This window comes from Epinephelus fuscoguttatus, linkage group LG15 (assembly GCF_011397635.1).
Source record: "Epinephelus fuscoguttatus linkage group LG15, E.fuscoguttatus.final_Chr_v1".
Taxonomy (NCBI): domain Eukaryota; kingdom Metazoa; phylum Chordata; class Actinopteri; order Perciformes; family Serranidae; genus Epinephelus; species Epinephelus fuscoguttatus.
The window spans coordinates 11597502-11610647 of record NC_064766.1 but is presented as its reverse complement, the minus strand read 5'-3'; the positions used below and the strand labels follow the sequence as shown (position 1 = coordinate 11610647).

At 39.8% G+C, this 13146-nt stretch overlaps 1 protein-coding gene and 3 non-coding genes across 6 annotated transcripts in view; 3 read left to right on the top strand and 1 right to left on the bottom strand.

Moving 5' to 3' along the window:
- Positions 1 to 13146, bottom strand: part of LOC125901663 (ATP-dependent 6-phosphofructokinase, platelet type-like) — a 36295-nt gene that overhangs the window by 11527 nt on the left and 11622 nt on the right. For 2 of the 3 annotated variants that reach the window (XM_049597452.1, XM_049597451.1), the window contains exons 8-13: positions 9072 to 9167; positions 8326 to 8418; positions 8088 to 8213; positions 7130 to 7194; positions 6783 to 6852; positions 3674 to 3820 (exon numbers count right to left, since the gene is read on the bottom strand). In XM_049597452.1, coding sequence (XP_049453409.1) covers positions 3674 to 3820; positions 6783 to 6852; positions 7130 to 7194; positions 8088 to 8213; positions 8326 to 8418; positions 9072 to 9167 — 597 coding nt within the window. Of the gene's footprint in view, positions 1 to 3673; positions 3821 to 6782; positions 6853 to 7129; positions 7195 to 8087; positions 8214 to 8325; positions 8419 to 9071; positions 9168 to 10144; positions 10241 to 13146 lie in introns of all 3 variants that reach the window. The other variant, XM_049597453.1, reaches the window with a different exon arrangement.
- Positions 10474 to 10565, top strand: trnar-ucu (transfer RNA arginine (anticodon UCU)). Its single transcript is given in 2 exon segments — positions 10474 to 10510; positions 10530 to 10565. It is a non-coding gene; the product is annotated as a tRNA-Arg (tRNA).
- Positions 11457 to 11548, top strand: trnar-ucu (transfer RNA arginine (anticodon UCU)). Its single transcript is given in 2 exon segments — positions 11457 to 11493; positions 11513 to 11548. It is a non-coding gene; the product is annotated as a tRNA-Arg (tRNA).
- On the top strand, positions 12607 to 12698 carry trnar-ucu (transfer RNA arginine (anticodon UCU)). Its single transcript is given in 2 exon segments — positions 12607 to 12643; positions 12663 to 12698. It is a non-coding gene; the product is annotated as a tRNA-Arg (tRNA).

Here is a 13146-nt window from a genome sequence, read left to right as displayed (position 1 = left end):
AAAAATATGTTGCTGCTAAATTTCTCCAATTTAATTTTTCTATGCCTTAAGCACCACAGAGAAAATGTCATTTAAATCCATTGTTTGGGGTGGAGGCCGAAATCTTAGGAGTCATATCTCAAAACCTGGGAATATAAAGCCAACACTATCTGCAAGGTTAGATCCACTGTGGGTAAGAAAATAGAATATTTGCAATCAAAGCAGTAAAACATGGAAAACTACCTTCATCAGGGACGTGCTGCACATGTTGGGATACCATAAAAACTTCACCCGGTGGCAGCGCCTTATGTCCTGCATCACACAGAGCGTTGTGTGCTTGATGCACATTTTTATTTTTTGGTTCTTGTGCTGCTGGCACGGCTGCAACAATGACTAGACCTCCCCGGGTTTATTGAAAAAACTCTTACGTGACAACTGATACATTCTCAAATTGATCATCATAACCTTATACTGAAAAAAATACTGACATTTGGATGGACTAAATTAAGTCCAGTAACAACATAAACAAATACTTGGACAGAGGGGATCTGCATCAACAGATGCCTAATCCAAACAGGCTTACAAGGCAGACCGTCAACTTCCATGTACACAGCTGTGAGAGCAAATATACAAACGACAAAAAACATGAATAGGATAATCTGTATGTCTTCATATTTGACATGCATTTGACTTTCCAACTTAGTCCAACTTCTTATTCTCATCCAACCAAAGCAATTCAGGGTTTTTGTTCTGCATTCTTACAAAGATGCACTCAAGTTATAAAGTATAAATGTGCAGTCACGGGCTGAGACGGTCACAGAGCCCACCAAAGTGTGCACTCCTCCATCCTGCAAAACCAAGCCCATCTGAGGGAAGTTTTGACATGTCAGCCTCCGGTCCTCTTTATATTTCCTTCTTCTCACTGAACTGTTACTGTCCCAGCACAGCCACACTTAACCAGCAACTCCACATTATAAACTGTGTCCTACTTAGTTGGGGTTTTAGCCAGGGATCACAGCTTCACTTTTCAAGTCTAATCCTTCTACTGTACGTGACAACTCGCCCCACTTCATCGCTTTCAACAAGTCACTGCTGCTCTCTGCACAGCTGAGAGAGTGTACGTGTGTGTGTGTGGAAAGCACACACGCAATCAGAGGAGTATGACTAAGACAAAGCCTATATGAGTGTTATATACATGGTATAGCTGCTGTGGGAGTGGAGTAATTGGCTTACAGTAAGTAGCACTGTTTATCTGGACACACTTAGTCTTATCACTATAACCAGCGCAGTGGAGAGTGAGAACAGAGGCTGCACCCGCACTTCCTGCTTCCTGCTATTGGTCAGTTAGTGACTATGACCTCTGAGGAATGTTGCCTGCCCCTGTTGTTTACTTTTAATAATGAGGGCCAGTAGCTTTAAGCAAGTTAAAAGTCACATCCCACGCTGACTGTACAGTTTGCTGCTGGGTCACTGAGGAATGCAGCGGCCAATGTCTCAGTGTGCAGACATCAGATGTAATAAAAGTCATAGAGTGAAGAAATAACAGCCACAGAGAAAAGCAGACTGGCCTGACCAATCACGATTTAAGATATGCTGGCTTGTCAGTGGTGTCAAGTTGAGGTGAATAAAGCTCTGTACATACTTGAGTAACGTAGTAACCTCGAGCTACAGTGTGCACAGCATGACTGTATTATTTATTTAGGCTGGATAAACTTATCTTGCACTTGAGTTCTCACAATACTGAGACCATCGTTGAGCAAGATCAACTTCAGATTTCTTTATTAAACTGTGTGTTAGTTCATTTAAATGTTTCAAACAGTTTGCTGACAGAATAAAATCCCAGACATTGTTACATGTTCGATAACATTTTATGCAAAACTTTCTCTTTTCACTCTTACTGGTGAGTACTGCAGGGGTCGCCTGAGTCAAGGATTTTATCTGTATAGAAGAATGCATGGGTCATGCATTTGACAGCAAACTCTATTTTTAGCTTTAAGAGTAAGAGGTGCACACATTTCACACAACATGGATAAGAATTTTTGATGACTGCTGTACTGTAAAATAACAAAAATCAATATATTGTTTAAAAATATACTGAGAAAGCTTTTAGTTGGAAGAAAATGCTATTGATTTTTAAAATATGTAGCGCTGAAACAATTTGCTGATGGCAAGAAAATGAATCAACGGATGATAATCGTTTTGGTAACACTTTACTTGAGGGTATCTACATAAAGGGTGACATGACACTGTCATAACTATCACATGAGACTGTCATGAACTTGTCATAAACATTATGCACATGTCCTAAATGTTTATGACTGCTATCATTAAGTGTCATTCGGTTTTTGTAATGACAAGTTGACATTGTTTGGGTTGTCTTGATTATGACAACTTGACATTAATTAAAGTGACATTACCAGAAGTTGTCTTTGTCATGGCAATTGACATTACAAAAAACGAATGACACTTAATGACAGCAGTCATAAATGTTGATGACATGTACATAATGTTCATGACAGGTTCATGACCGTGTCATGTCATAGTTATGACAGTGTCATGTCACCCTTATGTAGATACCTTCAAGTAAAGTGTTACCATAGTTTTTTAAACTAAACATGCAAAACTTTCTCTTGCTGCAGCTTTTAAAATGGAAGGACTTGCTGTTTTTCTCTGGTTTGTATATCAGTGTAAATTGGATGTCTTTGAGTTTTGGATTGTTGGTCAGAAAAAGCATGTCATTTGAAGATGTCATGTTTGGGCTCCGAGAAAATGAGGGACTTTTTTTTTTTTTTTTACCATTTTCTGACACTTTGTAGATGACACGTCTAATCAGTGAATTGAAAAAATAGATTATGGGATGCAACCCGAGACAAATGTACTGTTAATAAATATATATTGTACACAGTTGTAGAGTTGCAACAATTTGCGATGACTCAGTTAGTCAATCAACAGCAAATTTATTGACGACTATTTTAATCATTAAGTAGTTTTTTTTTATTATTATTTTTTACGCCAAAAAAAAAAACATTTGCTGGCGCCATGCCTCTTAAATAAGAGAACTTAATGCTTTTTGTCATAAGCTTTGGGCATTTTGAACTGTCTATCAGACAAAAACAAACCATTTGTTGGGCTCTGGGAAATTATGGGAATTATTTTTTACTATTTTCTAAAATTTTATTCCCAAAACAATTAATTAATTAATTTAGAAAATAACCGACTGATTAATCGACAATGAAAATAATCATCAGCAACCCTACATACTTTAATGTATCACTTTCACTCTTACTTTACCATTATTTAACTGCCCAATATTCTTTGCCTATCCCTGTTTGTTCTTAGCAACGCCACTCTTGAATATATATTTCACATATGATGCATGTATTGTACATATTTCTTATTGTTGTTTCTATTTATGTATATATTGTGTTGTACACTGCATTATACACTATATTTTTTTATATTTCTAAAATGTTACATACTAGTTTTATACACACTAATGTGGCATAATGCACATATTTTTATATTTTTCTTACACATTTTACATACTTAGCATTTCATTTTATAGTTTTTCTATTCTTAAAAATGTCTTATTTTTTTTACCCTTTATTAGTACTTTCACATCATAGTGACTGTATGGTTTTACAATTTCTCCTTGGAGCTCAATAAAATCTTTAATTCTGATCCTGATTCTTACCTGTCCCTTGTAAAATCCCTCGAAGCCGTCGTTGACCGCAAACATTTTGTGGCCTTCAGTGATTCCCACTCTGACAGCAGAACGCACGGCGGCGTTCATACCTGCTGCCGGCGCGCCGACGTTCAGCACCGCAACGTTGAAGGAGCTCTATTAACAACAGAAAGCAGCAGTCACACACACTACACTCAGAAATAACACACAGTGGAGAGAGCAAAACCTGGCATACTTGCACAAAGTATTGCCATATCTTGTAACAACCCCAAGCTTTGTCACATTTTAATCATCTTCACACCTTAGACATGAGTGTGTACAATCACAGCATCATGCTCTGGCTGAAGAAGATGGTATATCAGCAACTTTAAGAGGCAATGAAGACGAGCAGCGATTTTTATAGCAGACGGGAAGTTGGTAAATTGGAAGAATTATTGTTCTCCATGCCTGACAGGACAGTTGTCTGCCTCCGTCTGACAACATCATCCAGCTGAAGAGCCAGGCAAGACAGCAGCAGGGACAATTGACCTTGCATGCAGGAAGCCACATGCTGCTAAAAGACGCAATGAAGCAGCAGCTGCTTTCTCATGACAACTACTGAATATATCAACAGTCAAATGCAAACATTCACTAAAAGCTATGCAACGTTTTCTTGCTATTTAAACTTAAGTCGTCTGTGTCACTAGGAGCTGGGTGAAAATAATTTAGGGCACAATCGAAGCAACATTTAACCACTGATATCAAAGTGCACGTGGCCCATATTTCAGGTGAAGCTTATCAAGTTGTGTGTGCATGACCCACACATGCATGGAAGCCTCATACACTCAGCCACAAAGGCCTTATTGGTATTTGGTGTGTCTGCTGCGAGTGAATGATGGTTCAGGTCTTGACAGTTTTCATCCCGCAATTGTCTGACAGGATAATTGAGTGCATGGTTTGGCTTGAAGTGCATGAAGACAAACGATGTGGAGAAGCTCAAAATGGACAGGCATCCAACTCTCTGCAGATGAACTTCACAAATGGAGTGCAGTCTTGGACAGTTTCTTGGTCTGCTACACCAGTTGTTATATCAAACACTTCCTTTCTTTATCATAACTTTGCTGAGACTGTAGACAGCTGTAAACACTAATGTACTGAGAGGTCCAGCATGTTTTCTTTAATTTAAAGAAAGCATTTGCCTTGGCACCAACATTAATCTTCAAAATATATCCAGGGTAAGCATTCTATCTCTATCTTTTAAACATGTTTCAGGAGGAATTTACCATATGCTCAGCATGACTACATTTTTCCAAAGGTTTTCAAGCATTTTTTTACAGTAATATCAACATTGTAAATCCAGTGTCATATGTGTGAACCATGATTGTTTGACTCCCCAGTCTAGTGGCTCTCACATTTATTTTCCACATCATATTCAAAGTTAACCTAACCAGAGCTGTAATTTCTAGCCATCGACCATGTTTTGGCTGTACTGCAGCATGCAAGGCCGGCACTATAAAGTCTGTCCGTGAGTGAGTGAGTGAGTGAGTGAGTCAGTCAGTCAGTCAGTCAGTCATGGCCATTGGTTGGAGTGAGTGATGACATGAGTGTTTATGTTTCGCCATTGGCCATTGGCAAAATGAACAGGCGCTGACAGTCCTGTATCTGTATCCCTCATTGTCTGTAACCAGTGTAGCATGATAGCATGGTGAAAATAGCTAGCTAGCTAGCCGCTACATGAGCAACACACATTTCTATTGTCAGATTAAAGACAGCTTTGTTCGGCCATTTTAACGTTAACATAAAAGCATAGCGGAATTAGCAAGAAAGCTAACAAACTAGCTAGCCATCATCGAAATGGCAGTTTAAGACTGAGGAAAGACAGGGTCGCCTCATCAGTATGCTTGAGGAACAGCCATGTCTTAATCATACAAGAGCCTTAAATCAAATTTATGAGTAAATAAAATATTAGGTGTCACAATTTGAAACAGGTGCCACCACCTCAGTAACAACCTGTAACTAAAGGTTGAATAATTAATCAGTTTGACCGATTAATCTTGGCTGTGATAGTGGCCGATGACTGTGCAGCTTCCATCAGCCACATGGGGACATACATCACTGACTAGAGCTGAAGAAAAGAGGGTTGTGTCAAATGATCAGTGGGTAGCTACAGCTCCAGAGAAAGCGGGTCCCTGCTGCTGTGTTACTGTGTCTAATGATTGTTCTTCATTTTCACATGTATTTACATGAATTTTTGGGCTGGACCACAACAGTGGGGCAAAGTCCGTGACTAAGTGAATGCCACTTCCTGTTTCAAATTAAAAGACCTCTACCATTTCATGGTCCAGCCATATACTGGATTTTGACCTAGTCTTGTTAACAGAGAGAGCGTGGAGCCTGTCCAGTTTGAGTTATGAACAAGCAAAGACACTATTCTCCACAGACTTGACATTAAACTGTAAGGAGGGCTACTTCGGGTTCATTTGAAGCAGATCACAGTTGACGCTGTGATTGTCCTTGACAGTGACTGCATTGAAGAACTAATGCAACTCTTTGCATGTCTGCACTTCTTCTTCTAAGCAGAGCCATGAAGAAATAAGCAATGACAGACAGAGCGACAGATGATGAGCACTGGCACTGTCATTTTGTGGCACTGTATAATTTGATTTTGTCTCTGTAAAATAAAAACACATAGAAAATACTAAAATCTACTCATAGTTCTAATAGCGTTTTATCTCAGCATGGGGGAACTGGGAGCTAGGGTGAGTAATAAGGAGGATGAATTAAAAGGTCTCAACTAGTTGCTGTGAGGCTCATCTGCTCTATGAACTACGCCTGCAGAAGCTGACCTAGGGCCTGCTCAGCTGTGCCCTTATTACTCATTACATACATCAGACTGCTCTTCATCCCCCGCCTCCTCCTCTCCCTCAGGACAGAGACAGTCACAGAAAAACAGGTAATTAGTGTCACAAAAAGATTGCAGCATTCACAAGGCACCTGACCAGGAAGTACCTTATGCTAGCGTACAAATCACAGAGACGCTGGTGGGAAAGATACATTAGGAGAATTAAAATTGTGATAATCTCATTTATATAATATAACCATAGTTTTTTATTTTTTATTTGCTTGTGAGGGTACTTACATTTGGAAGTTCAGAATCTGCCTTCCGGTAGGAGAGGAGTCTGTAGGTGGTCAGATTGTTTTCAAAGCTCCTGCAGATGACAGACATTAAAAACAAAGTGTAGTAAATCCACAGTGTGTGTCAGCTCTGTCAATGCTGTGGAAAAAACCTTTTGAGTCAAGTGAAAATCAATGCAATGAATGTTAAAACAGGGCACAGTGCTGAACAGACAAGAGTGAGTGCTATCTGGAATCTGTCCAAGATCGTACTAGAACAAGAGGAAAAAGTAAGTGACTTCTTTGCAACTTTAAACTTGTTTGTAAGGAAATTAATCCTATATTTGATCATATCAAAGTTAAAAAAAATACCTGCCACGCAGTCTCACAGCCTCGTCAAATTTCTTCTCATCCATGGCCTTCTGCACCTCTTGGGTCTGATGACAAGATATAAAAGAGCCTCGTCATCATACAGGTCAAAATATGCCAGTCTTTTCACTTGTAACAGGCCTATAAGTCTGTTTAGGTGTGAGTGGCATTATTTCTTTGCTCTATCTGAATATGAAACTCGGTGAACATAATCTAGGGACCATTATCTAAAGTTCCCTCTTGGCAAAAGTTGGAAAACTTACTAAAACTGAGCTTCTATAAGGCAATGAATATTGCGGAGGGCGTGGCTCATCACATAAAGGTGTATAACATCGCAAGGGTTTCACTGATCATCACGCAACTTTGTAGGCATATGACCACACATAATCTGAGGGGACCCCTCCATTATTGACCCCATCAAACAAAATGGGGGCGCTAGAGAGATAATTTCTTATCTAGGCCTAACTGCCATATCGATTTTTACTAAAATTGGTAGATATGTAGAACAGGACGCCTCAAGGTGACTGGAGAAATTTAACTCTAATTGGCAACTGGGTGGCGCTATAACAACAGAAAAATGCTTCAAAATGGCTAAAATGCAACCGATCGCTGTGGCTCCCCCTGTGGCCCAGTGTTTTTACCTCGATTACTAATGTACAGTTTTAGCCCACTAAGTATCCCACTATTGGCAATGGTACTACTGTACTTTCAATAAAGCAATCGTACTATCAAATTCACAAAAACTCTGTCTGAATACATTGCTCTTCTTAAGGTGTTCAGTTGACTATTTAATCTGCAATTTCCTATGACCTGTATCCCAAACACACAACATGTGTACTGTACATGGGCAACTGTACACTCAATGGGTATGGACAAGTCATTAATCTCATTTTCTGTTCTACGCAGAGCACACTTGATGCCCTGTGGAGTCGACCTCTGTCTCTCCATCATGCACACTTACCATCTGAACACACTCCATAAGTGGTAGTCGGACAGCCTGGTTGCCAACCAGAGACACAACGCAGGCCGGGGTGTTGGCAGAGGCCTCCAGTAACGCCAGCACTGCCTCCACACCCATACGACTGGCCTGTGAAGGTAATTTAAGGTTAATATCGACCTGCAAGGTGTCTGCAATATAAGTAAATAATCAAGTTAGGGTTTTTTCACCATAGAGAAGTACTGAATAAACCATGACTTACCAGAATCCTGTCAAAGGCAGAGGGTGTCCCACCTCTCTGCACGTGGCCCAGGATGGTCACCCTGGTGTCAAAACCCAGGCAGCGTACCACCAGCTTGATGTGGAGGGAGAGCGAAGTGGGATGACAGCATACAGTGAGGTTTATGGGGTCAATGTATACAACATGTCTACAATAATGTCCTGTTAAATCTACTGTAAATTATTGTCTTATCATATTTTAGTGCGATTAAGCTAAAAAGAGCTGTACATGAAAGGGTCCAAAGATTACAGAGACACATCATGAAAACATATTCCTACAAACAGTTGCTCTTACTTAAGTTTAAACACATAAAATCACAACATAGTCAACTAACATAGCATTTTATATCACTAATTCTTTGTTAAATTACATAGCATCATGTAAATGATGCTATGTAATTTAAAGAAATGCAGAAATAAAAGTGACAAGCAAAAGGAAAAAAACACAGAGAGAGAAACCATGCAAAACATCTCCTGTCATGTCACCATCTTAGCAAGTGCCAAATAATGTGCATGCAGAAGAAGTGAACTTGCAGAAATGAAAAATAAAGGTGCAAACACAGCGACATGGGGTGGGAGTGGAATAAAACATATATATAAATGCCTTACGGATATATGGAATCAAGAAATAATAAGTGAGAGGGTCCTTAAGAAGGGGGAAAAAAGCATGTGATACTGAAGGAGAGTTTGTGGGTCCATGACTTGACCAGGCTTGTCCGCCGTACTTACATCCTTGATATAATCAGGAGTTATTGCCTTGTTGTGGCAATCTATGGCACCCTCAGCTACAATAATAATGTTCAGCCTTTTCTTATCGGCGCGGTTCTAAAGGGATAAAAAGAAGCAAAGCATTCAAAAACATGACAGAGAACATTTTGCATTGCCAGAAGCTGGATCCTGTAATGGAGGATAGTCAAGTGTTGATAAACCTTCATGTACCAAGGCGTTTTGACATTTGGTTGGTTGTCTTTCTTCAGTAGGCACTTGTCACATTGTGGAGGAAGTTTCCTATCTAACGTTACAGCTTGATGGGGCAGTTTGTTCTTAATGAGGCATGCTAGCACTGCTGAGAAACTGAAGGGCAAATGGAAAATGTACTTCAGACGTGACACAATGATTATCCTCCTGCAGAGAAGGCCTGATAGCACATCATTAAAACTAATTCTGGTACCTACTTCTGGCAAGATATTAGACAGAAGGGTAAGCTTGAAGATACCATGTGGGGTTTTATTTTAAACAAACAATTGAGTTCACATGTAGTGTTTCTCACCAAAATCCTTGGAGTCTAACAAATGAGCTGAATGACTTTTCTTCTTCTTAAAACATTATGAATATTTTGAAACCTCTGCTGATTACCCCAATACATTCGCAATGACTTCCCCAGCAAGCAACCTTCTTTTTTGACTAAGATCCACTTTGCTGCCACCAGTTTTCAGTCAGTGAAACTGCAAACAAAGGGACCTCTGACAGACAGGCCAATGTTTGAGGTAAATCACAGTTTCATTTTTAGTACAAGCATGACAGTCAAAGATGGAGATAATTCAAAGTAAACATCTCGAAAGTAAAAACTGGTGCAAAAGATTTTTTCAAAAAATAAAAATCAAATAAATAAATGAATAACAAATAAAACCTTCCCTCAGAATGTGGCAAGTGTCTGGATTAAAGGAAAAAAGTTAAAACACTGACAAAAATGCTGTACTATAAATGTCATTGACTTCTGTTTTTCAGACATATTGCTATCCAGCAGTTGGTCCAGCTTCTGGTTTCTCCTCTGCGCCAGTCTGAAACTGAGCGCTACTCACATCCTTCACAAAATCTGAAGTAATGGGTTGTCCTTGTCTGTCAATGGCTCCTTCAGCAACTATGATAATGTTCAACCTGGAACCTCGTGATCGGCTCTGGGCGATATGACAAACACACTCACCACATCAAATCTGCTGTAAATTCATCAGCAAGTGTCAGATTATGCAAAATTTATACTGTTAATAGATGACTATATACTTTACAAAGTTAAATGTTCTGTATACTGTTTTTCAAATCATCTGATGATCTAATATCAATGTCAAACTGTGTTGAAAAGTCAGTGAGTGCGTGTGTGTATGTGTGTGTCTGCATATGTCAACCATCTATAGGCTCTGTGGCGCAATGGATAGCGCATTGGACTTCTAGTCAAGCACATGAGATGTGATTCAAAGGTTGTGGGTTCGAGTCCCACCAGAGTCGCTGTATTATGAATAGTAGCTTTGAGACAACAACTTCTGTGTTCCTGTTCATTAATCTCAATCTTAAACAGGTTCTTGAATGCGTGCTGCTTACATTCCAGCACCTGGTCGCTACCTTTTTATAAAGCCCCGACCTCAGCTGCGTGCTGTGCGCAGGACCGTCAGGCAAATACAAGCAGAGGGCAGAGTCTCTGCAGATAAAAACATAGCTACATGCTTCCAGTAATACTGATGAATAGTAATACTCTCTTTACAGTGTTTGTCACATTAAAGATATGACTGTGCATGAATCTTCATCACAAACAAGTTGATGGTGCATGATTCCATTTCCTAATTAGGGATGGGAATCAAGTAACGCTTCCAGAATGTCTGATCCATAGGAGTCGTATTCCTCTGAGCCTATTGATAGCGTTTATGCTTTTCACAATGATGCCAAACTGCCGTCATTGACATTCACGACAGAGAGGAAGAAACAGACAAAAGTGTGGCCTCACTACACGTCTGTAAAGTGATCATTTTAAGTAGGGCTGGAACCACTAGAAATATGCTGAAACACCTTTCTACGCAACATGGGCTTGAATTGATCAGGAATCTATGAGCGAACCAATACAGAATTGAACTGATACGCAGAACCAATAACGGCACTGGTATCAATAAAATCCGATCAATTCCCATTCCTTTGATCGATGCTTTTCAGTGGGATCATTTTTATAGAATTTACAGAAATATAAGTTGAAGAAACAAATGTGTGTGACTCATTGTGGGGTCTGTGTTCACAGTATATAGGGTAAAAAGTTAAGTCAAACAACCCTCTGATGTGGTCATCTTTTCCTGAAAGTGGCAAGTTGGCCAGTTCATGTCATATCTGCAAGTTCAAGGAGACTTTTTAACAGGCTCTGTGGCGCAATGGATAGCGCATTGGACTTCTAGTCAAGCACTTGAGATGTGATTCAAAGGTTGTGGGTTCGAGTCCCACCGGAGTCGCTACATTATAAATAGAGACTTTGAGACAACTGTATCATAAACAGGCTCCCTTAGCTGCTGTCAACCACTCTGATTTCCTAGTGAAAACTGAGTGTAGACCAGCATCTACTCCTACATTTGCAGTTTTTTTCTGCGCTGTCTGAGATCTTTGCAGCTACCTCTTGAATGCGTGCTGCTTACAATCCAGCACCTGGTCGCTACCTTTTTATAAAGCCCCCGACCTCAGCTGCGTGCTGTGCGCAGGAACGTCAGGCAAATACAAGCAGAGGGCAGAGTCTCTGCAGATAAAAACACAGCCACACACTTCTGGTAATACTGATGAATAATTAATGGATGAGAGTGATTATATTTGTATGAGTCTATACATCGTTTTAGAGAGAGATCCTGCACAGTGTATCTTTAAAGTGTTTACAATAAAAGTTAAGTAAGGGTTTTAGAGAGAAAATATTTGTGAGTCCTCCTGTGCATGAATCCTTATTACAAACATGGAGCTTTGGCATTTCAATTTCACACTTGTGACCAATTAAATGGTGCTTTTAAGTGGTGGTGTTTATAAGTGAAGCTGAGACAAAAACCCAACTGATGTGGTATGCACAACTTGGTAAGAGGGTATTTTGTAAAAGCACTTCAGGTCGCTGTTGACTCTGAGGCACAATAGATAGTGCACTGGACTTTGAGTCAAGCATCAGAGGTACACTTCAAAGGTTGTGGGTTTGAGTCCCACTTGAGTTGTTGTTTTACACTTGGATGTACATGGTGTTTTACAGTGTAAGTCATGTTAAAATCATGTCTGTGCGTTAATCACAAACAAGCTTCTTTAGCGGCTGGCTCTGACTTCAGTTTAATTTTAGTGGGATCATTTTTTCGGTATTTTTTTTAAAAAGTTGAGTTGAGTTTAAGACACAAACACGTGACTCCTCCTGATCCTCTTATAGATAAATCTTCATTACATACAAGCTCTATTAGCTGCTAGCATGCACTTCAAATTCCCTACATGAAATTTGATTGAAGACACTGTCTAGTAAGCTCTATGTGTGATTATTTTCATCCATATAACAGGCTCTGTGGCGCAATGGATAGCGCGTTGGACTTCTAGTCAGTCATCAGAGATGTGATTCAAAGGTTGTGGGTTCGAGTCCCACTGGAGTCGCTTCTTTACAGTGTTAAAGACATGACTGTTAATGAATCTTCATCACAAACAAGTCGCTGGTGCATACTTCCCTGTTAAGGATGGGAATCAAGTACTGCTTCCAGAATGTCTGATCCATGGGAGTTGTATTCCTCTGAGCCTATGAAATCCCTGACGTCATTGAGGAAGAAACAGACAAAAGCGTGGCCTCACTACTGTAATGTCTGTAAAGTGATCATTTTAAGTAAGGCTGGAAACACCAGCAATATGCTGAAACACCTTTCTACGCAACATGGGCTTGAATTCCAGGAATGACATGTCTTTGACACGAGTGCCACGGCTTCCCAACTGAGCAGCGTGTCAGTTACAGAGGGTAAGTATCCTCTGTTGTGATAATATTAGCACCACACAGGCAGGCTTAGCAGATATTTCTTTGACTAAGAAAACCTAAATGAAAATGAAAGCTGTA